General features: G+C 37.3%; 1 protein-coding gene across 1 annotated transcript in view; it reads right to left on the reverse strand.

Moving 5' to 3' along the window:
- LOC136830919 (uncharacterized) overlaps positions 1 to 26307 on the reverse strand; it is a 456633-nt gene that overhangs the window by 357274 nt on the left and 73052 nt on the right. The window contains 3 exon segments of the mRNA XM_067090890.1: positions 14760 to 14876; positions 25169 to 25282; positions 25474 to 25646. Of these exon segments, the coding sequence (XP_066946991.1) occupies positions 14760 to 14876; positions 25169 to 25282; positions 25474 to 25646 (404 nt within the window).

Consider the following 26307-nt stretch of genomic DNA (forward strand, 5'->3'; position numbering starts at 1 on the left):
CTGCATGAGGGCACTCAGTGCTATGCTGGTACAAGGGGTTCTCAATGAAAGGGTAGCTGTAAATTTTTGGCTTTTGTGTTCATTGATGATGGTAGTTTCTGGAAGTAATAATTTAGGTTAGTCTAGGCATCTATGATGTTCAGTTATGTTATGGTTTTACTGTAGATCACCCATCCCCTAGGTGTCAGGTAAATGTTTGGAGAGCTTGTGGTCTCATACTTTTAAACTTATGGCCTTCCCTTTTCAAAGTAATGATACCTCATCTTGATGGACAGTTGGGGGTGGGTCTGCCTACTAATAACAAAGATTGGCAAATAACCTGCATGAAGCAGTGCTATGGCACCAATTCACATGAGTTATAGTGAAAGTAATTTTTGTTTTAGGGTAGTAATGCTGCTGTTCTTCGCTGAACTTTTGAGGTTCTAATCGCACAGCCACCTCAGGAGGCTGTTTCACAGTCCAATGTTGTGAGGGAATAAAGGACTTCTGAAACTGTGAAGTTCGACAGCAAGGCATATTTACTGCATATTGGTGCTGCTGTTGAGTAAATCTGGTCACTCTTATGCAGGAATAGTGGATGAGGGATCAGTTGTGAATGTGAAAGATCTCTGTTAAAGTACAACTTATGAAATAATTGATAAATGAGCGACCATCCGCCAATGGTCTTATTCAAAACTGTAATGTTAGAAACAAAACCCACCACCATTGACCTAAAAACAGGCGGCATTGACTCTTTCACTGTTATAAATATAAAAGCCTTACATACAATACCTAATTCCATGCTGCATTTGCGGACACTTTCATTAGATGTGTTCTCAAAAATAGGATGCGAGTCAAAAGTTACACCAAGAATGGTTAAAGCTTCAGATTCATTCAGCAGTCCCATCCACTCGAAGGGGAGGATGGGGTGGAAAATCTGTACAAGATCTGCTAATCAGTAGTACAAAAGGAGTTGAGTATAGAAGAATAAATTTATAAAAGAGAATCAAAGAAAACAAAGGGTAAAAACAACCATTACAATAAATTACAAAGTAATATAAATAAGATAAATAAAACTGCAAAGCAAGACATGTCAGGGCTTACAAAAAGAATTTATACTGGGTTAGAACGTTGACATTCCGACAATTCAAGTACAAGATTAGGATGATCATTCCACAATCTTGTCAGAACAGGAATAAAACTTCTAGAAAACTGTGTATGCATACCCCAAATGAATAGCTAAAATTGCATAATACTTAAAACCCTCTAAAACACGTAGAACTGCCCATTTTGATAGTTCAAACACAAGAAAAACCCTATAAAAATGCTTATACCTTAGTATTTTAATAGTTTTATCACAAAAAGTGCACTCAAGAAAATTATATGAAAATACAGTAATTAGTGACTATTTCTCAGTGAAAAATACAAAATGGGTGAATTTTTCCGCAAATAATGGGTGATATGTTCCACAGAGAAACCCATAAATGCGTGAGTCCGCGGAATCGGAGAATGCGACACGGGGTTTTACTGTGGTACTGAACCTCACAAAGAAAAGGCAAAGAATGTTATAATTAACTGGATACTCTAATATGGTGTAGTGGATGGTACCAGTACTGTATGTGAAAATCTAAATACAGGATGACCAAAATTATGAATGCCTGTTACAGCATGCACAATTAGTTAAATGAATGACTACCATGTTTTAAGTATTGTACAAAGTTCAGATCAAAGAAATGTAATATTAAGTTTTTTTTGTCAAGCAGTCTGAGATGAAGAAAAAGCTGCTGAAGACCAAAGGAACAGTATTCAAAATACAAAAATTAATGTATTAAAATTATTCTCTTATTAAGAACGGATTTCAGTGATGATTCTCTTTGAACTACCATTACTTCCATTGAGAGATAGAATTAAACCATTCTTCAACACCTGACCTGTCAGAGGTCTGAATCATTTTTCTCTATAGATGATGTCATTTTGACACAATCAGACTCCTAAGGTATAGCAGTTGCATGAAATCTCAAAGTGTTCATGCATTAATACCCAGGAGGAAAAGAAAAGTTGAGAAACAGTGAAAAATTAATAGCTGACTTGGAACAATCAGTGATATCTTCCTTTAAATATTAAATTGCTGAAGATAACTGGTTAACAAGTCAAATTTCAGACTATGTGAATGTAAATCATCATCATCACATGTATTAACGATTTTATGTCAGACTTTCCTGTATGCTTTTAGGTGCAAAAATGTAAAGATCAATTTCACAGTGCTAAATTCCCTAGAGGAATCATTTTATAGCCAGTCTTTCTAAAGGGCAAGAGATAGTTGTTTCGAATCTTGAATGAGTGTAGAAGTAGGAAAATCTTCATTCACTAGGAAACTTATTATAAGCTACAAGTAATCATGATAAGATAGTATACTTGAATATTGATTAGAAATAAGATAATCAGGATGGCAATAAATGATTTAAAAGAAGGAATACCTTTGATGAAGGATGATTTAATATAACGGTCTTGCTTAGAAATCATTACACTCTCAACAAGATCCGTAAAATTGTATTGGAAGTTTATTGGAAGTTAATTTACTGTTAGCCCTAGTAATGTTATATACAGTACAGTATTGAATGATTTTATTATTTTGCTATTATTGAAACTTGTTTGCTCAATCTGATGGGATAATTTCCATGTTCATACTTTCTATTTTTGCCAGGTAATTATTCGTTCCCCATACACGGCAGTGACTTCTGACTCCATCTCGATACAAACAAATGGTTGGAAGAGCTGGACGGGCAGGGCCTTGACAGTTGTGGAGAGTTTTCTAATCTTACAGAAAAAGATCTAAAACTTGTAAGTAGTAATGCAAGTACTGTATGACCAGTAATATTTTGAACTTCTAGGCTAAGATTAAAATGTAATTAAACCAAGATTAAGACTACCATGTTTGGAAAGCTCTTTTTCAAACTTGACAATTTATGTATGTGAAATCTGCCATTTATTTTACAGAAATCTAAAATTTATTTGAAGAGTATTCTGTCAGTACAGGGGTTCCTGTGGTTGATAGGACCATCAAGAAGTCGATGGAATCGCCGGGGTTTTGAAAGGGTCAATAAATGGTCATGGTGTTGATGTTACAAAAGGAGATAGTTTTTCCAGTGTCTGGATGAATGTTTTGAGAAGCCCTGTAAACCCTTCAGTGACATTATTGCCTGGCTACTGATGGAGAATCAGAAGTGTTGGCTGCTACAGAGAATTAAGGCGTACTGTCTGTTCATTGTATACACAGACATCTTGTAGCCAGCAAATACAAAAGTGGTGAATAGCATGTTGTCTTGGAAGTGTGCATTAGAATTAGGATGTGATTAACAAAATCATAGAACAACTACTAAATGTACAGTTCTGTGCAATGCTCTGCTGAAAAGAAGGATGAAACTTTTTAACGAAGTATGCATACACACACACTGGTGAGGGCTGTCTAGAGGTCACAGCTGAAAGACTTTAGACTTGTATAACTCAGCTGCATAATTTCTTTGTGCAGATGGAGATCCATCTTTATGCTAATGTTGAAAGGTGTGAGAATGCCCTGTTCTATTTGGCAGACTTATATTCAAAGTTAAAACGAGTTGTGAAATGTCTGCTGGGTAATGTTACCATAATTCAGGCAAGGACATTTCTACGTTGGCTTCCCAAGGCAAACTAACTAAGTAGGATCTTGTTTATAAGGTTCATTATTAGCTTGGTAAAACTTCTATAGCACTCTGGAATATATTGAATTAATACCTAAAAACATAATTATTATTTAGTGATAACAGATCATCAGTATCTCTGAATGTATTTATATATGTGCATATATATATATATAGACAGAAATGGTCCCCCTGTTTGGCGACGTAAGGTTCGTTCTTCGCGCCAAAATCGTGAAACCCGAAATCGTCGAAGCTGAAATCATCGAAAATCATCAAAAATCATAAAAAATCGCTTTAATGCTCTGGGTGCATTGAAACGATGTAAACCATTATTATTGAGTTTTACATAAAAAAACTTCAAATTATGATTATTCACCGTTTTGGGGCCATATTTCTTGATCGGATCGGCGTGCGGCCAGTCGTAACCCCGAAATCAGCGCCGAAGCGGAAATAATTTCTGATGAATATTTGAAAAGCGTCAGTAACCTCGAACGCCGTGAAGCGGAACCGAAACCGGGACTGCCTTATATATATACTTTTAAAGTTACTGAACTAAATATGTATTGACAGTGTACTGTACAGAAATAATTTTCTAAAGCCTGGCCACACTAGGAAATACTGTTTGCAAACCCATTGTTGTTTTTATGTTTGCTGTAATATAACTAATACATTCACTCTCTTTACAAGATTTAAACATGTCATCTAACCCAAAAAGAGGAAAATAGATGAGGAGGGGCGTGTGTTGAATGAAAGTTGGACTTTGATTTTTTCATTTCACATGCTGACAGTGCATTATAACTTTATATGCCACAAAAGTATAAAGACCTTTAAAGACTTTTAATATCAAAAGGCATTATGAATCACGGCACAAGAATTATTTTTCACTTCAAGGTGATGTGCTCAAACAAGATATCTTCTTTGAAAAAATCAGTCTGTGCTCATAAAATCTCTTTAAAAGCAAAAATACTGATCAGATCATGCGTTCGTGCCAGCTACCAGGTTACCAAGTATTTGTGAAAAAAAAAGCCCGCCACACAGATAGGAATTTGTTTAAAGAGTGCATGATAAAATCGTAAAGAAACATTTCCCAGAAAAGTTGTCATTTCTTCAAATGTAAGTTTGTCTGCTTCAGCAGTCACAAGGCATATGGAAGATTTAAGTGGAGTAAGTGTTTTCACATTATCTCTGAAAGCACACAGTTTTCAATGTTTTTCTTTAGCTTTGGATGAAAGCAATGATATTTTAGATACAGCACAACTTGAGTTTTATTAGAGGGTGTTGACAAAACTTTCAGATTGTAGAAGATTTGTGTACCTTGGCAAGTATGAAAGATACTACAATTTCAGAAAATCTCTTTAGAAGTATTTCAGGCAGTAAATAACCTGATTTAAGTTGGGGCCAAGTTAAAAAGTGTAACCACAGATGGAGCAAGAAACATGGTTGGAAGTAAAGCAGGTTTGGTCAGAAAATCTGCAATGAAGTGTGTTAATGCTAATGATACACACTCCTGTTATTATTCAATAACAGTTACTGTGCAGTAAAGTTCTTAAATTTGAAAATATCATGAACGTCAGATCAACTGGGAATTTAATTAGATGTCGTGGTTTGAATCATAGAACTAATTTCACATTTCATCTGAATAGATTCAGAGTATGGTGATATATTGTACCATACTGAAGTAGGAGGTGGCTCAGCAAAGAAAAGTTCTTAGGCATTTTTTCTCTTCGTCATGAAATTGAAACATTTCTTACTGAAAAAGAGACTGAAGGCATTTTCAGATTCAGACTGGGTTTTCTGCTTAAGGGGATCGGCGTTTCCGACTTTTTTAACGACAGGTTGTTGATATATAGGGGGTTTGTTAAAGGATATTGTGTGGAACTTCTGGGGAAAAATTTTGTTCAGTGACCTTGGTTTGTGGACGCTAGAGCATTTTGGCAAAATGGCCGTTTCAAAATGCATCTCCCTCCTTTGCTTTTTGGTTTTTAAGGGATGAGATTTGAACCACGTATAAAACACATATGGACCTTCATATAAAACCGGGATTTTACCAATTATTTTTCGAGATATGAATTTATTTTTTTATGAAATTTTCCCGAAAATTACAGAAAAAATTGCCAAAAATCAAAACTCAAAATATTAAAAAAAAAAATCCCCGGCTTTTTTAATTACCATGTTTCTCATATTATATATGAAATTCATTTAGATTGGTCCAATACTATGAGGAGATACATTTTAAGGTGAAACTTATGTTTTGAGAAACGGGCCTTCAAAGTTTTTAGTTACATAAAAAGTAAAGGGACTTAAAGATTTGCATAAATTAATTCTGTGGTTTTAATTTTTATTTTTGGGTATTAATTAATGCAAAAATGATTATAAATAAGAATATTAATTGATTATTTATGTGCCTAAGACACATTCTATGTTCTTAGGTCTTGTCCCCCCTGTCTGATCTTGCTGCAAGGTATTACTCTAGGTATCATAGTTTGCCTACACTTTTTATTAGTGTCTCGAATCCATCCCTTGCAAATGGATCCTGGCAATTACTTTTCATTCACAATTAGGGATTCGTGATTCAAGTAATTCATCAAGTCTTGCTTCACTTATTATGATCATTTTTTTTTCAGGATCGTCTATAATATCAGCCTCCTGAGCTACTGCTTCTTTCAAAATATCTTTGCCCTTTGGTAGTGACGAACAAATAAAGAGCGTTTAGGGGTGGATGTGGTTGGTCTCTGGTCAGCAGAGATCGCTGCCTGCGCCCGTTTGATGGGCGACAGCTCTCTCTCTCTCCGCTCTCCATTCCCACTAATTTCTTGAACTCTTTCTTCTACTTCTCACCTGGACTTTTCCACTTGGCTTTCCGCGTTTCTTGGAAGCATGAAGTGAACTCTTGGACCTTTTAGCACGGTGAAAAACAAAAACACCGCCAGAAAAATACAGAGTTCAAGTCAAGGCTATGAGCAGAAAAACGATCCTTCTAACTTTGAAACTGAAGCGCTCTAGCCTGGTCGGGCGTCATGGTATGGCGTGTGTTGTCATCATTTTGGGAATAACTAAAAAGAGTGCCGAGTAGGATATTATTGACATCATACATTTCATTTCAAGGAAGTTTTCGTAATATATATCAGCCAAAACTATACCAGACTAAATCATTTAACGCTACTGGTGTTTTATGGGTATATAGTTATTGTTACATTTTAGGCCATAACTAGGAGAAATACGGGCAAATTTTAGCATAATATTTCGTGGACACATTCTTGAACCCTATACGAAGCCATAGAATTTTTCAGCAAATCAAATTTTTAAAGATTATTGGGTTTTTTGGTAGTAGATCCTAAAGGAGCGTGATTTCAACCATACAATATTTCTGTCTGTTTCTCCTAACCATTGTTGTCTTGATGTATGTAATCACCACTGCATTTACCATGCAAGCATTCTAATCATGTACTCATAATGTTCCAACGTAATCTTCTTTATCAAACTGTGTGTATGTTTCTGTTTGTAAGGCGCCAAACGTCTCGTCACTCCGATGGGACGACGAACACACACGTGTTTGGAAGAGAGATAGCGTCGGGCTCTTACAATCTCAAATTCTTTAGTCACTTTTCGTAATTTTTGCACAGTTTTGTATTGGCCATTACATAAAGCTTATATATGTAAATGTGTGCAATTTCATGAAATACAACAAAAAAAATAATCATGGTTGTAGCTTTTATCAATTTTGACATATTTTCATATAAATCACGATAAGTGCCAAAATTTCATTCTTTGGTCAACTTTGACTCGACGAAAATGGTCGAAAAATGCAATTTTAAGCTAAAACTCTTACATTCTAGTAATATTCAATCATTTCCTTCATTTTTATAACAAACAAAAGTCTTTAGCTGGCTAATTTATAGTGAATTTTTGAATAAAGCTTTTCCTTACCTCGTTCGCTTGTTTTAACGTTTCCTATGAAATAGGAAATAATATAAGAAATGGGAATTCTGGGGAATTTCTGCCGGAGGATCGAGGGAATTCTGGAGTCCAGTAGTTGGCATCACTGTGAATCACGGACGACGTGATCTCTTATGTAAAACTGAGATGGCTGAGGTTAGGTAAGGAGTCATTTGCTACCAAGGTAAAAGTCAAAATGTTCAAAGTACACGTTAAAACGTAGGAAAATCAGATATTCAAATGAAAATTCAGTAGATCTGATGGTTTAAAGTAAAAATTCACCGGTTGTCGAATGTATTCAAACAAACATGTACAAGAGTAAGGACCAAATACATTTTGAGCGCACATGAAAACATAGAAACATGATTTAATCAAGTCCAAAATATGATAATGGTTGAAAGTAAAATTACTGCCATTTGTACACCAGTCATAGCACAAAGTGAACCACCAAAATGGAATTGTCCATTATGGCAGTTAGGCTATAACCCACAAGACATCCATCTCAGAATGCCTCTTTCATGATTTGTGATTTAGCTTAACGTGTTGACACTAGTCAAGTGCCCTAGTCAATACATCTTGTGTTGGAAGTGGTAATTCTAAGCCGGCTGTCCGCGGTGAACTAGCCTATGGCGGTTGACGTTTTCCTGTGTTATTTTACCTGCTGAACAAGAATTTAAAATAATATTTGGTATTTCCGGGTCGGTTGAATTGCGGTAAATAACATGGTTATTATGCTGCGCACTTAGTAGTTATTTTCGCCATGGACTGCTGTAGCTGACTTGGCAATTCTGGAATTTGCTTAATGTTAGTAAAGCCCAGCACTACCAGGCATCATATATTGTTATTGCAATAAAACAAATAAAACACTTTAAATTACTACTATTATGTCAAGAATTGGTAACACTAACATATTTTCTGGTAATAAATATGAGGGGGGTAAAAGACATAAAATGCTGCTGACACTTGCGCAGGTAATCGTCGTGTATTTAAAGGTCAATTACAGTTTAGTTACAGCTCACCGACAAAATATTACTTTAAATTCTTGTAAAGTAAGTAAAATAACACAGGAAAACGTCAATTGCCATAGTCTAGCTCAGTCTAGCTCACCGCGGACAGCTGGCTCAGAATTACCTAATATTTTGGCAGTCGGCTTAAGGTGACTAAAATGTAATTGACCTTTGAAGGCTACACGATGGTACCAACAGGTCCCCTGCACTGACTCCATACAGTCTGGGGGGCCAAATTGATTTGACACAGCCGGCCGGGCAAAATATTACCTTAAACCGGCAAAACAAGGCAGCAACACAGAAAAACTCAACTGCCATAGTCAGCTCGACTGTACACCATTCAGCTTTTTCAGTTGGGGCAAGAAGCACCGTCACCGCAAAATATTACCACTTTGCTTTCTATCTTTGGTGCAGCGAACGGCGCTACACTATCCACATTTTGAATGACTCGGCAAGCTCGTATGTTCTGGCAAGCGGTAATGTACTTTAAATTCTTGTAAAGCAAGTAAAATAACATAGGAAAACGTCAGTTGCCACAGTTTTGCCCACTGCGGAACACCGGCTTAGAATTCTACTCTCTCAGTTGGACTGTTGGAGGCATCCGGTGATTGGCTCACCTGTAAGACCGCGCATGCGTGATAGGGCCAGGAATCAGCAGTAGTAGTAATGCATGGAAAGTGCCTTTGGAACGGCTCCTGCTGTCCATTTCTTCGCCCTTTTTTTTACGCTTGTCATTTAGAACAGAAAGCACAACAGTAAGGTGCCCAAACTCTTCCCAAGTTATTACTCACCTAAACCCCAAATCCTCAACGAGTTCCCCTACTGTCAGCAATTCTTCTCAGTGTCTTTCCACCCAAACCCCTTGATTCCCAACAGGTCCCTCTGTAGTCAGCTGCATTTCTATTAAAATTACAGCTCAATTACATTTGGCTGCCAAAATATAACCTTAAATTCTTGTTCAGCAGGTAAAGTTCTATAGAAAAACGTCAACTGCCATAGCCTAGCTCACCGCAGACAGCTGGCTTAGATCTACCTTGGAAATCATTGGGCACTTTTTTTCTGTAAATTCTGTACATGTTTTTTCCTCAACAAAATTTGCATTTTTAAGTTTACTGTTGGAGGGTTGATGTTAGTAGTATAAATAAATATTTCTCATTTAGGCTATATTGTTGGCTCATATAATTAGTGTATTTGGAAGAATTTCAGCTGTGTGCATTTAGATCTATTGATTCAGTAGCATCAGTGCTGTGGTCTCTCTTTTAACTTTGAAATTTCTGCCCTAAACCAACACTCCGCAGGGCCCTGTTCATCCTTTTGCCTTATTCCTACTCGCCTCCTTGCTAACACCACATGGGGCACAATAGAGTATTGCTTGAAAGGTCAGTTATATTAAAACTGACAATACCAAGATACTACCAAGTAGGCTACAGTACTTTGTAAAGTAACCAACGTAAATATAATTTACCTTGGGGCACATAATTATGCATGCCTAAATGTTTGTATTCGTTCAACTGTACTCTAGCTTCTTGATTCTCATGAAAGAGGTCAGCAGTGAACCTGAATTACTGTCATTGGTTCCACAAGTGGTTCAGAGCCTTATGTAGGGTTCCAGGTTGGTAAGAAAGAAACAGCATGGCTCAAAAATTAGGTGGTTTTCCTTAGGTGTATGCTGGAGATACCATGTCTATGTTGGCAAACCCACAGATTCCAGCCTATCCAAACCTCACTTATTTCATCTAGGTGACGTGGACCCAACCCACCTCCACACACACACACACACACACACACACACACACACACACACACACACACACACACACACACACACACACACACACACACACACACTCTATTAAGCTACTTTGATGAAAATTCTCTCAGTACTGCACTTGATCAGTGAGATACAGGTTGCAAAACTGCATTTGTCTTAATAATTTGCAACTCATATTCTATAGAAAGCCCTGGCCATACTTGCATTTATAGCCTGAATAGGCAATTATTCAGTTTCAGTTTAAATCCAGTGTTTATGGTCTGGATTTGTATTTAGTTTAACATGATTATAATACTTGTAATGTCATTCAGATTTTGAACATTTCCATTAACTATTCACTATGCCACCAAAAGAGAGAAAGAGAGAGATTGTATGTAAACAGTCTTTATATAACTATTTTGTTAAATGAAGATTTTTATCCAAAGTAAATACAAGCTTACATGTGCTAAAATCTCCAGCAGACCAACGGATCATCCGATATACTTTTATTCTTAGCTTCAACATCGGCAATAACATACCCAGTTGCCATAGTTTGTTAGCCACTTGAAATAACCTATCATCTAATGTTAAACTTAATTTCTGAGGAGGCCATGGCTTATTGTACAGTGAAAACACAGACAAAGACTCAAGAATGGCGGAACGATGCCAGATGTGTGGGTATCTGTGCTTAGCGTAGTACACACGGTAGCAGTAGTAAAGGAAAACAGCATTATGTGCTAGCAGTAATATATATGAATTAAAACGTTTAGGCCAACAGCTGGGAACCTTGAGGATCATTTAGCATTTCAACCACTGAGAAATGAGCTTTTATAGCCAGAAGTTAAATTTTCTAATCCAACGATGCCCATGATAGCCTTCAGTGTTACCCTGAATTACAACGAGGCCAAAGTGGGTGGAGCCTTATGAAGTCATCATTCTGACGATAATTATTGCTGAAGGTTTAAAGCCAGTAAATAGGTAGATAGCCAATAAATAAAAATTGCTTGACATTGGATATAGCAGTTATCAAATCAAGCTTGTCTACTATGGTTTGAAAAATTACCAACTATTCTAGCATCTTGTCAATCTGATTTCTGTGACCTATAAAGTAGACTGTAATTTCTTAGGAAACTTATTTTGGGAGTTAGACTAATAATCGAAGTGTTTTTGTAGTTATTAACATATTTTGTTGGTTTGTTCATTATGACAGTTATCAGTGGAGAGGTTTCAGAGTTCATAAAGGTGTACTGATTTGCTTGAATTTAAATTTTTATGTCATTGTTGCCAGGGCTCAGCCTTCTGTTACGTATAGCCAATCATCCACTGAGAAAGAGGGAAGAATGCTGTCATAAGTTACGTAACGAGTGTCTGAAACCTTTTCACTGAGTGTTGGCCCATTCTAAAAAATCACTTTTACATTATAAGTACTAAATCTATTCAACCTACGTAAACAGAACACAGTCAAAGTTTATGTAGATATAATGTGTATTCTGAATAAGCAGACAAGAAATGTATAGATAAAAAGTTATTATGAAAACCGTGTTACAGGAGGGCCCTGAATTCATAGTAGAGCAGCAAAAGATGAGTATAGTCGTTTTTTTAAAGAAAAAGCAATAAAAATGATGCCAATGCCGCATGGTATCTACAGCTAGTCTTTTGCTGGTTAATCTCTTAACAACAAACATAGTTCATATGAGTAATTCATTTCATCTTTGAAAGAGATGTGATATTTAGATATTGCTGTATGTGATTGAGCTGTATGTTTTAATAGGAACATGATTTCAGTTTGCAAAGCATGTACAGTAGAAGCAGTACGTTTTTTTTAGTGATTAAAATATTTTTCATGATTAGTAGAAAAAATATGTGACAAAAGATACATCTGAGTCTAGGGTAGGATACCTAGGCTTGGGTAAGTTTGTAAGGATGGTATTGAGGACACTACAAAAGGTCTAGTTTATTGGTGGTTCTCATTGAATGAATGTACAGAATCTCTTCGAAGAAAGCATATTGGTGCGAGCCGCAAAAGAAGTTTCTACCACAGACGGCAAACAGAGGTTATATTTCGGACATCTGTGCTTGTGGACAGACAGATGGCGATTGTAGAGACATAATAAACGTACAATGATAAAACATATCAATGGAAAGGCCAGGAATTTCATATGGGACATTGCGTGAGATTCGAGACAGATTACCTATCACACGAGTAGAACAATATATGAAACAGCGAGACGTTTGCGGTCTTCACAAAACAACAGAAACATACGTACAGTTTGATTACAGAAGATTCGGTGGAACATTATTAGTACATGACTGAAATGCTTGCATGGCAATGCAAGTAGGTGATTGTACATGAATCGAGACAACACGGTTTATAGAGAAATAGACAGGAATAATGTATGGTAGAAGTTGCATTCCTTCGAGCACTTCCAGCTTGATGCACGGAAGGGAGAGAGAAAAAGCAAGATGCTTTGTCTTGTTTTTGTCCGATGGATGACTCACACACTCGGGCGCCCGTAAGACCGCCAGTGCGGTTTCTTACAAGTCAGTTTTGTAGCCAAATTTAATTTTGGAAAGAAAAAATCGATAGTGATGAAACCCTTGGCTTAATAACTATTGGCTTGACATAAGACCGCCAGTGCGGTTTCTTACAAGTTGTCAGTTTTGTAGCCAAATTTAATTTTGGAAAGAAAATCGAGAAACCCTTTTGGCTTAATAACTATTGGCTTTGACATTTTTAAACTGTTGCCTTGATGGTAAATCCATTGTTCATTTTGTTCTTAGTTGGTGTTGAGAGATTACAGGCTTCTGACGGATTTGATCAATGTTTTATTCAAAGTGGCTAAAGATGATAACGATTCATATCCAGGCTAATGAACCACACCGCAATCAGTGTGGTTCATTTGTTAAATATATTGCCATATTCAATCATTTTACTTCAGAAGTTCATGTACTGAAGGTTTTAGTGTATATAGTAGTATTAATTTTAATTACAGGTGATTTCTAGTTGTACTAAAAAAATGCCATTAATTTGGATAATTTTGTGTGAGGTGTAATTTCTGATGAACTGGAATATATTTATTTTTTTAATGTAACTTCTTGTATTTTCAGACTACAAGTTTTATTTGTACCTCCAAAGAAGTAGGAAAGAGAAATAAGTACGTGTATTTGTTAATTCACATGTTTGATATTAGTAAATAAAAGATAAGTACATTATGATACAAGTAGACCTGGTAGTGAGTTAGAATTTGAATTATGCCAGAACTCAACCTTTTCATGTTCACTTTGGCCACCCTGAAACTGATCAGATTGATGCCGTTCATATAACAAGGATTTTGCCAGATTATGCACACGATCAACAATAGTGTTACACCACCAAATTTTACAGATTAAACTACTCCCCCCCGCCTCCCCTCAGTTCGTGAACACTTGAGCACAGTACACACTGTGAAGTAATACCAATTTGTTGATCACCCTTGAAGTGTGACTAGTGAGACATTGCCCACATTCTCCCTTGTCACCTAACTAGTAATTTTGTTCCTCTCTTTCATCTTAGTCTTAATGTATCTGCTTGTCCACGACCACTTTTGAATCGTCAGTCACCTTGAACATCTTTTGCCATGTAAATCACCTGTCACTTTGGCTGTACTTTGAAAATACAGTTGTATCGTTCATGTAATTTACACTTCAGAAAAGCAGTTTTATATTACTGTATATCTGTTTTGTGGATCAGATACCTTTAGTGACTTGGCTGTTATCAAAGTACTTTACCGTGGCGAGAGCCTATATTTTACACACCCAACAAATGATTTCCATTTAAGACTGTGGAACTAGTATTTAGGTAATTGGTTTTAAAGTGTTGATGTAATTAAAAAGTGGTTCTACTCTTCATTTCCCTTTGGAATAAAAAGTTTTTACACTGCCACAATAAACCATTTAACAGAGCTTTTAAGTAAACTTAATTTTCTTTGTTCTCCCACTGTTTTTATGGAAAAATGTTGTCACCTTTGTAAAATTTGGTATTTTGTGACTGAATTTATTTTTTCAAGAATTTTGTTAACCATAGAAGCTGAGCTCCAATGAATTTTGTATTGGTTAATCTGTACAGTCTACAGAGATGGCAGAGAGAGAGTTTAAAGTTTCATCAGTTCACAGGAAAGTATCCTTTATGCCTTACATCACTGGATTATATTAGCTAAAGCGATTCTTGTACTGTACAGTAGCATTGTACTTAATTTCTCAAGGAGAAGGAGCTTTTCCTTCCACCTGTCAGGCTATGAACCTTCTCTTTTACGTTTTCTTGTCTTTTAACTGGGTTAGATGGAGGGTTGTTGGTAATTATCAACATCATTAAAATTTTTTGTGGGTCAAGCATGCTTTCTGCCTCAGTTCCTGACTGGCTCAGATCTTCACCTGAGACTTGCCATGAATGTTTCTGACTAGCTGCCCTTCCATTCGTATGTCCAAACCATCGCCATCTTTGAATTTGCTCTTTTCCTGTGTCGGGACACCACGTCCCTGAGTAACTTCCTGATTTCCAACATTAACATTCTAAAGCTTTCAGGTCATGAATTTTAATACTCTGTCATCACACCTCTGTAATCAAAGTGTATAAGTATATACATGTACATTCGCTGCATTCATTATTGCATTTTATATGCATCATGAATTTTTCTACTTTACTGGTGGGATACTTATTGTCAGCAGTCCAGGAATCTTTTTTCCTCTTTTATCTAGGCTATTGCTATTCTTTGGATCATGAGTTGAGTGTGTTAACAAAGTAGTTAGGTTAAAGAGATTATTATTGTTGCCATATTTCTTACATTGTGTCAACCTCATGGTAGCCTTACAGTCAGTCAGTGGTTGCCTCTTTGTAGCTGAAGATGATAGCTGCTATGATAGTACAGTACTGTACTCTTTCATTGCACAGGGAGTTAGAAGCTTTTAGCAATTAGGGAGCTCTTTTTGAAAGGGTCGGGTAGGTGCATTGGTCATTTGTAGCCATAGACATTTTTCTATCTGTTTTATGTCGGGGAAACTGCTTGTAGGCAGAGCTGATTTATTAGGCTTATGTTGGCTGTTTCGAAGTTTAGTTGCTGATTTTGTTGTCAGTAGATATAGGTAGTATTGCTGGTTTTGTTTCAGTTGATGACAGCAGCATTGCTGATTTTATTACATGTAGCCAATATTTCCAGGTTTCTTGGATTCGTATTCCACTTTTGACATGTTGGTAGGCATGTAGTTCATTTGTTTTGTGTGGAATAGTGCCTTAATTAGTAAAATCAAGTTTCAGACATGGAGACTTTGGTTAGGTTATATTTTTGGCCTCTGTATTGGGTAGTGAGGTGCACTGTACGCATTGCTTAAGGTTCTTTGCTGCATGCCATCTTACTTTCCAGCCTCTCCTAATAACTGATTCACAGTGCAACTCTGAGGTTTTCCTTCTGTTACACCTTTCAAACCTTTTACTGTCAATTGCTGTTTCCGCGCTGAATGACCTCATAGCTCCCAGTGCTTGGCCTTTGACCTAAATTCTATATTCAGTTCAATCCTATATTTTTGGCACTAAATCACTATGTTCCTGAGGGGTAAAAAGAGATTCTATACAAAACTGAATCTTCTTCTGGGGCCATTTTATTATGAGAGGTTGTATTATGTTACTGGAACAACATTGTGAGTTGGTTTGATTTGACCCATATTACATTTCTTGGAGCCTAGTTCATTGATAGCTCTGAATATCTGTGCACATTGGTTCGGATTGAGAAGGTAAGCCAGGATGTTTATATTCTTAGGTTCAGTATTATAGTTCTAAAGCCAGAATCTCTCTTTGGAGCAAAGTTTTATCTCCTGTTATTAGGCTAAGTTGATTCGGCGCTACATACAACCTGTTAAGCTTCAGAATCTCTCTTGAGCAAAGTTTTTATCTCTGTTATTAGGCTAAGTTGACTCGGGGCTACATACAACCTGTTAAGCTCTTGGCCTATAGATTTCAAGTAATTGTTCCCTGGTCATGTTCTCTGCCAGCCCTTTTGACATAATATGTGACAATACTGGAAAGTGAACCATAAGGAAGGGAATCAGTTTGATTTTAGCAGATATAGTCAACTCTAACTTGAGAATACCCTAATCATCTGTGCTTTACGGAGATATAAAGGTATTCCAAATGTCCTTTCCATCATTGGTGATCCATACGGATGCTTTCCTGAGCGGGTGGGGAGGATATTCCCAACACAAGAAAGTTTTCAAGGAACGTAGTCAACTATGTTCCGCCAGTTCCATATCAACATTCTAGAAGCAATGGCAGTATTTCTAACTCTAAAGAAACTACGTCCAACCAGACAGATTCATATCAGACTGGTACTGGACAGTGCAGTAGTTGTGCACTGCATAAACAGAGGGGGCTCCAAGTCGAGCCGGATCAATCAGGTAATGAGAGCAATTTTCTCCCTGGCAAGGAAACACCGTTGGCACCTGTCAGCTACCCATCTGGCAGGTGTCCAGAATGTCATTGCAGATTCACTGTCCAGGACAACTCCACTGGAGTCCGAATGGTCAATGGACAAAGCATCATTCGAGTGGATTTGTCGTCAGGTACCAGGTCTCCAGGTGGACCTGTTTGCCACAGAGAGCAACCACAAACTTCCGTGTTACGTTGCGCCCAATCTAGACCCTCTAGCTCACTCCACAGATGCGATGTCAACAGACTGGAACAAGTGGCAAAGGCTCTATCTGTTTCCACCAATAAACCTATTGATGAAAGTTTTACACAAACTCAGATCATTCAAAGGTCAAGTAGCACTTGTGGCACCCAACTGGCCGAAGAGCAATTGGTTTCCTCTTCTTCTAGAGTTGAAACTCCAAGATACAAATCCCCAGTCCAAGGTTGACACAAATAGTACAAACTCGGACTGTGTCAGCTTCCTCAAGAATTCTGAATGCCCTATCTTTATGGGCTTCATGAAATTTGCAGCTCAGAAAGATGCTAACATTGATCCTATTAATACACTGTTCATAGAATCTGACAAAAGGGAATCTACCCTCAGACAATATGACTCAGCAGTTAAAAAGTTAGCATTATTTCTGAGAGAATCTGAAGCTCAAGGAATGACCACGAACCTTGCAATCTCTTTCTTCAGGTCATTTGAGAAAGGAATGGCCTCTAGTACTATTACTACAGCAAAATCGGCTTTAAGAAAAATATTTTTACATGGCTTCAATATTAACCTTAGACTCATATTTTTTGTCAATTCCTAAAGCATGCGCTCGTCTTAGACCAGCAACCCGTCCCCACACGGTTTCCTTGTTCTTAAATGATGTACTTAAATTAGCATCGGACACTGATAATGAACTGTTCATACTCGAGTCTGTTAAGGAAAACGTTATTTTTAATTAGCCTAGCCTCAGGTGCCAGAATTTCTGAACTGTCTGCTCTCTCTAGAGAACTGAACCATGTTGATTTCCTCCCGACAGGAGAAGTTCTGTTGTCTCCGGATCTCAAGTTTTTAGCTAAGAATGAAGATCCACAAAATAGATGGTCCCCTTGGAAGGTATCCCCCTTCCACAGGATCTGTCCTTATGCCCAATTAACACTTTAAAGGCTTATTTAAATAGAACTTCTAATATAATGTCTGGCCCTCTTTTTGTTAGAGAAAATGGAGGAACCATTTCTTTAAAGGCCATCAGGCAACAAATACTATATTTCATAAAGCAAGCAAACCCGGATTCAGTACCTAGGGTACATGATATTCGAGCAGTGGCCACCTCCACTAATTATTTCCATAATATGAAATTTGATGATCTTAAAAAATATACGGGCTGGAAATCACCAACAGTGTTCAAACGCCACTACCTTAAATCTCTAGAGGCTCTTAAATTTTCCACAGTGGCTGCAGGAAGTATTGTTCCTCCTGCCCTAGAATAGCTTATGTAACCTTAGTTTATCCTGTCCTTTTTTCCTCTCTTGCCTGCCTGCCTCGTTTACTCGCCATGCCTTCTATCTTTAGGTCAGGCCTGCTTCACAGCCTGACTCCTGACCGTTTTGCATATTTTGTTGTTCCCCTTTTGTTAGCCTTAAGTTTCTTGGTGTAACTAATTTTGTCTGTGTGCCCTATATTGTTAATCATGTTTTATTATTACTGCTTTGGGTTATTAAAACAGTAATTTTCTTATAGTTTTATTTAGCTCCATTAACGTAATTCTTAGAGGGCTCCACCAAGCTTTTGTATGGCTGATTCTCTGTTATAATTTCACCAGGTGACAAAGGTCGAGCCCAGAAAAGGGATTTTGACAAAGGAAAAATCTATTTCTGGGGGAGGACCTGTGTCACACGGTGGGGAATGGGACAACTGGCCGTTGCCGACTGGCCGTCGTCCAACTGGCCGTCGCCGACTGGCCGCAGCCCAACTGGCCGTAGGGGACGACTGGCTGCAACCTAACTGGCCGCAGGAGAAAGTAAATCTATAAGAGAAGAGATGTGAGAAAAAATTGTTTCTCTCTCTCTCTCTCTCTCTCAGAAAATATTTGAATACAGTAAATCTATAAGAAGAAGAGATGAGAGAAAAAATTTATTTCTGTCTGTCTGTCTCTGTCAATTAACGAGTAACACGGTAACAATGCTATTTTACAATGCCTCTCTCTCAGAAAATATGTCAATTAACGAAAAAGGAAACAATGCTATTTTACAATGCCCTCTCTCTCAGAAACAATGCTATTTTACAATGCCTCTCTCTCAGAAAAATGTCAATAGATTAACAAAGAAAAATGCTAGGATTACCTATTTAGAAATCTTCGATTTTAAGTTTACAGTTTAAAATATTCAGTTACATCCAACCTTCTACAATGGCATCGGGTATACTCTCACAGTGAGGAAAAGAAAAGTTTGTGCGAGATGGCTATATATACGTTTTCGATCGACATGGAGCTGATAATATCACAGAGTTTTGGAGATGTGAAAGGAGAAGACAATGCAAGGCGAGAATACATGTAAAGAATGGTGAAGTTGTAAAATATATCAATGAGCATTCGCATAATGCTGACCCGCCAAAGTGGAAAAAGGAAAAACAATATCGAAAAATAAAATTGCGGGCTTCAGAAACAATGGAACAAACATCTGTTGTGATTAATGAATGTTTAGAAAATGTTAATGAAGCGTGCCAAGGAGTCATGCAAGTCATGGTGCTTTGTGAAAAATGGTGAGAAGAGAACGTAAGGATTTTTCTACGCACCTGCTAATCCTACATCTTTAGAGGAATTGGTTATTCCTGTTAATATTCAAAATTATGGATCAGAGAAATTCCTTCTAGCAGACAACCAAGATGAATCCTGCAGAATCATTATATTTGGAAAGGAAAGCAATACACATTTACTTAAAGCAAAGAAAATTTTTGTGGATGGGACATTCAAAAATTACACCACCGCTTTTTGTCAAGTGTATGTCATTCTTGCTGAGATGCACGGTGGTATGCATCCGTTTATCTATGCGTTACTGCCAAATAAACTACGCATAAACTTATGATAAATTGTTTTCTATGCTTCTAGAAATTCAACCAAGACTACAGCCAGAAATAATATACTGTGATTATGAAATAGGGAATTTCAAAAGTCTGCAATATTATTTCCCATCTGCTAATATTAGGGGCTGCTTTTTTCACTTTGCGCAGAATGTATACAAAAAATTAACAGCTATGGGGTTATCTCAACAATACAATAGTGATGCCAATTTTGCTCTGCGAGCTAAAATGATAATTGCCTTAGCATTTGTACCACCCGATCATATTACAGCAGCTATAATGGAATTAGCAGATGACCTTCCACAGGAACTTCTAGAACTTCTAGATTGGCTGGAAGACAATTATGTAGGAAGATTGAACAGAAGGGGCACTGGCAGACGTTCTCCCCTTTTTCCGTTACACATTTGGAATGTTTACGAACGATGCATAAATGATGAGGATAGAACAAACAACCATGCCGAAGCTGCTCATCGAGGCTGCAAAATGAACTAGGGATGCAACATCCAACAATCTGGAAGTTTATCGATAGTTTGAAAAAGGTGCAACGAGGGCGAGATCTGTACTACGAACAGCTAATTGCTGGTCAAATGCATATAAAATTGAAGAAATTCCGAGAAGCAGAAGCTCGTATAAAATCAGTGGTACTACAGTTTGAGAACAGAAATATTTTAGAGTATCTTAGAGAAATTGCGCATAACTTCTCTTAAGATATATATAGTTATGTAACTGCTATTTTCTGCGGTTTTTTTATTCCGATAATTCACCTTAATAAAACTTAACTTTTTTATTTTCTTTAATTTTCTTTTACTTTTAGTTTTATATTCAATAATTCAGCACACACATACACGCACACACACACACACATACACACACACGCACAAGTTACTTTTTAACATCCAATAAATGCGGATTTCTCAGCAACCCTGGTGGCCAGTCGGCTGCGGCCAGTCCTCCCCTACGACCAGTTGGGCTGTGGCCAGTTAGGCTGCGGCCAGTCTGCCACAGCCAGTTGTCCTAGACCCCACACGGTGACCCATCCCTGTATTTCCTTTCCCCCCCTGAGTGGCATACCAAGCTTGGGGGGGTGCTAACTTGGGATGTTTACAAGATGGCGGCTGAGGTGGTGGTTGGCTGGGAGAAGAAAGTGAGGTATGTAACAGCTCCTCACTTTTCGGGGTTTTGAGATTGGAGAGCTCTATAGGGCGGAGGCCTGTGGCAGTGGCACCACTCACCCTTTGTGTATACCGACACCATATATAAATGGCGTTCGATCCAGGGGTCGTAACCCTGGCATTGTGTTTAGCTTTTTCTCTGGTATATTTAGCAATACTTATACCTAGAAATATGTGCTAAAAGGATATTTCACCGGGTGACACAGGTCTTCCCCCAGAAATAGATTTTTCCTTTGTCAAAATCCCTTATCTTTGGGTCTTACAACCTGATAAAACCAGCCTGTACACAAATAATCTAAAACTTCTTTCAGCTGTATAAAACTTATGATAAATGAACTAAAATGTTCTTTACAGTAAATAAGTTCTTTTATTACTGACATTTTCCATTCCTCTCCTGACATCATTACTCTGTATAATTTCCCTTTAACTTCATTTTTGCTTATACACAAAAGATTATCAATGTTTACACTTAGAACATTTGACATAAAAGAAAGGTTTCTATACATTAATTAATCTGAGACAATGGTGTATAATACAAGGAGCACGAGTGCCTACACACATGAGAGGGCGACGAAGAAGAGAGAAACAGTAGGGTGGTAGAAGTTAGTCCGACAAAAAGTGGGGAAAGTAGTGAAAATGATGAACAATATGAAAAAGCGTTATGGGAAGAATTCAGAGTGGAGACAGCAGAGGGGTGGAAACCAGATGAACATGAGAGAAACAAACAGTAGTATACCATCGGGAGTTCCGAACAGGGGTAGTGCAAGTAATGTGTCTATGTTGGCAAGAAACTATAGCAGCAGGAATGGCTCAGTCCACTCCATAGGGGATTGCAATGCAACATTCCATGCCGGCCAGTGTTTTGACAAAACTTCCCATTCTGTTATGGCCCATCCCTGACTTCGATAATTTGAGGCCCAAGGAGGGTTTCCTGTCAATCGAAGCCTTCATTAAGAGTGTCGAAAGTGCTACTAGTGGTTGGACCGATTCACAGAGAATAGTGCAGACCATCGCGAAGATGACTGGGGTCACAGCCATGTTGTTAAGGTCATGGGATTGCAAATTCTCTGCTACTATTTCACTCGGCGACACAGGTCGATCCCAGAAAAGGGATTTTGACAAAGGAAAAATCTATTTCTGGGTGAAGACCTGTGTCGCCCAGTGAACCCTTCCCTCTTTTTTCCCACCCTAGGCTGGCCAAAGCTTGGGTGCTATTTCGGGATGAAGGTTCTGGGTAGAAGTAGTAGTAGCGAAGGAGAAGGACCGCTGTAACGGCACCCCTTAGGTAGAGGGGGGTTTGGGAGAGGAGAGATCTATTTGGGTTAAGCATCTGTGGTAGTGGCTTCCACTCGCTCCTAGATGACATACCGACATCCTATAAGGATGATCGCTTCAGAGGTAGTAAGTCTGGCATCCTATTAGCTATATGGCTTTTTTCTCTGGTATATCTAGCAAATATTTATACCTAGAAATGTGTGCTATATGGGACATTTCACTCGGCAACACAGGTCGATCCCAGAAATAATGATAATAATAATAATAATATACTGTAATTAAAAAATTTATGCATTTCTATAATAAATTATGTGAAATTTTAAACAAATACATATTCCCAATCTTTTCCAAAGCTCCGCAGTAAGGGGGCAGGTTGGCCCTGTCATATATGTCAAATATCTGACCAAGAAGGGTTGCAGTCAGATATCTGACATATATGACAGGTCCAACCTCGCCCCCTCACTTCGGAGCTTTGGAAAAGATTGGGAATATGCATTTGTTCATTTAAAATTTCACATAATTTACTGTAGAAAAGCATAAATTTTTTAATTGCAGTAAGGCAGTCCCCAGTTATTGGCGGGGGTTCCATTCTGACGGCATGACGATAAGCAGAGATTGGCGCCTCTGTTAGGTATGTATCAACGCCAACACCTGATTATTGGCACCAGTAAGTGGAAATCAGTGCATATCGGCGCTGAAAATTGCAGATTTTCATTGCTAGACAAGTGCCGTAAAACTGGATTACTGATGAGTGAACCCGCCAATCACCAGGGACTGCCTGTATTTTATTATTATTATTTAACCTTATTAATCTTATTAGTATTTGAAAATTAGTACTTATTATTGGGTAAATTATTTATTCATCATGCAAACGTGGTTAGTCTTCACCATCTCCCATAAATTTGTTAAAAAAATTCTTGTGCCATCATTCTCTCTCTCTCAGTATACTGTACATATATTCTAATGAAAAAATACAGTAATTAGTGAATACACAGTGTTGCTCGACGAAGAAAATGAGAAATTGATGATAATTTTAGAGATACAGCCCAAAGAAAAATCTGCAAATTAGTGAAATTTCCCCTGTGGACAAGTGAATGATGTGTTCCATAAAAATCTGCAACAAAATGAAACACGGAAATGTGAAACGCATAAAATAGGGGACACTGTATACATAACAGAATCCCAGTCCTCAACCCTATCAGAACTCGACATAATCGGATTTCGACACAAAATGTTGAGTAAATTTTGCACTGGAGCTTGAACAAAAAACCAGAATCCAACCCAATAAACCACATGATTTTTGTACACAAAAAGTTTTGTGTTTCAGTCAGTCAGAGCTAGTTGGCATTGTTCTCAAGCGTCGTTTAAACTCCACTCAGCTATGCTTCGAGTGTTTTGATCTATTTCCTTATTTTTTGTGGCTTTTCGTACTGTAGTTTGATAAAAACATGGGTCCCATGAAATATAATATGGTATTGTAAACGTAATATACATACAGTATTCCAGCAGACTCTCTATGAAATTTACCATAAATACTACTGTAAGTAAACAACCTTTGTGTTACCACGACAGGCCACCAGCGCGGCGTTACAGTTTGTTTACATCCATTCATGGCAAATGGCTGAAAGGCAAACTGCTAATGTATCATAAGCAATTTTTTGTAAGTTTGTGATAACAGACGTAATTCGGCTAGTTTTCAATACTTTATTAATTTACTGTAGTAATCAGGCTTGTTTTTCAATGTTTTATTATTACAACTTCTGTGCCTACTCAGCACAGTACAGTAGCTAACCTAGCCTACGTTGCTCGGTCTCCAATTGGTAAACAGCAACACTGGACGTACGGCAGTCTTTTTATACAATATACACTTGAAATAAAAAAAAGTGCATCTAATACAGTACTGTATGTTATTTAGCTTTGAAGTTATTTAATTGTAATTTATGTTTAATGTTTTGTATAAAAAGGCAAGGTTAGGATAATAACTGGTGGTTGAGAAAGGATTAATCCGTTTCCAGTTATTTCTTATGGAAAAAATTTATTCGGATCTCGAGTGAATCACATCTTGACGCTTCTTCTGGAATAAATTAGCGTCAAGGTTTGGGGTTCTTCTGTATATATTTTCCTCATTACCTTAGGGAGTGGCCAATCCTGCAATCGCAGAATACTAGATCTGAGTGAGAGGACCGAGTAAGTCAATTAGCTCTAACTGGGAAAGGGGAAGAGCAATTTTTTATGAAAATTTCTTGAACAATTACAAGGCCATGATGCAGGAGACCAGAGTAAAGCCAAGCACATGTAATTTAATAAACCCAATACACTGTTCATACACAATTTTAGAACTTTTATGTATTCTGCCCTGGCCTACAATCTAAAATTTCTAACTCAGAGGACTGCTCTGAACTGCTTGTTTTAATAACAGAATTTGGATTTCATTTTATAAACTGCAGGCCCTAAAACAATTACTTGATAAACCAAATATGATGCTTCATTCTGGCAAAGTTTCCTTGACTGATTTTATTTCCAAACCTGACATTTGCTGATGATTGAAGTTTGGACATTCACATGAAATATGTTAGTGTTAACATGCTTTTCTGCATACAAGGTAGGTCATGACAGTTGTTCACAAAGCATCTACTGCCTATTCAATTATTCCACAAACATGTTTTTTGATTCATTATGCAAAGAATCCAAAGTCTAAAAAATAATCAAAGTTTTAAAAATGTCTAATAAGAATTTATTTTGCTACAGATGTTAAGATGAGTACTAAGTCCACTGAAGAAATCAACAGGCACATTCAAGAGTAAGCATTACTGGGAGTTGTCCATTTTACAACACACTAAAACTAAGGTAAAACTTTGTGGTATACATAATAAACTACTCACTTTCTTCTACCCGTTTTAGGTGGGAAACTGCCTCGACTTCCTGCATATTCCTCTACAAGGAATCCCAATTCAACACCAAAAGGTGATATGCCATGAACCTGAGAAGAATAGAATTCTGAAATACTCAAGTTTTGCTTAAGTCTGTTGACAAGAAAATCCCTAAAACTTACAAGGGTAACTAGGTGTTACTTGACAATACTGTTTTGGGCCTTAAAACAAAATGATGTATTAACCATTAACAACTGAATTTTGCTTGTACACAAAGCTTGCCTTTTAAATTTCAACTTACCTTTTCCTGTACAAGAGCAACATAGGGCAAAATGAAGAGGGTATCTTTCTTCTTTAGCAGCAACTGCCGCAACATAAGAATCTCAGCAACAAGGGTCTTCCCACCACTAGTTGGCAATGAAAACAAAAGATTCTTTGAGTCAATGCCCTCTGCAATGCAGTCCTTCTGCCAGTCTTCAGGATAAAATATTAAAAACACCATTACTGTACAGAAAACTCAACCGTCACTGTAATCATTTAGTAAAAATAAACATGCAACATCAATCTATTGCATTCTGTTACAATCCATTTAAGCTAACATAAAATACATAATTTGTTTGTTTGAATACAGTACTGCCTTTTAACATAAACTTTCATTCAAAATATTTGAGAAAAGTGCAAGTTCTTAAAAATGTACGTTAAAAAGTTTAACAGTAAATGAAATAAAATGAGGATTTCCATTCCACTGAAAATGTCTCAAGAATTAGTCACTCAAGGTACCATTGATTTTACTTTTCTTTCGTTCAACCTGCTCTACTCCTAGTTCACAACTGTTTGACTAACTTCTGTTAACATTTCTGCCCATCACTTAAAATTTTCAGGTTTCAGCCACTTACAAGTTCTTATTTAGCTGGTAACTGGCAACAATTCATTTTGAGCTGAGCCACATGCACATCTTATTTAGCTAGTAATTGGCAACAATTCATTCTGAGCTATCATAAAAATGTTTATGATAAAATATTTTAGATGGTCTTTCCCTGAATAGGCTGTGTACATCAACATACAGACGACACTCTAACCACAAAATATTTTCATTCAATTATTACATTTTCCATAGATGACATAAATTGACATC

The sequence above is a fragment of the Macrobrachium rosenbergii genome, chromosome 47 (assembly GCF_040412425.1).
Source record: "Macrobrachium rosenbergii isolate ZJJX-2024 chromosome 47, ASM4041242v1, whole genome shotgun sequence".
Lineage (NCBI taxonomy): Eukaryota > Metazoa > Arthropoda > Malacostraca > Decapoda > Palaemonidae > Macrobrachium > Macrobrachium rosenbergii.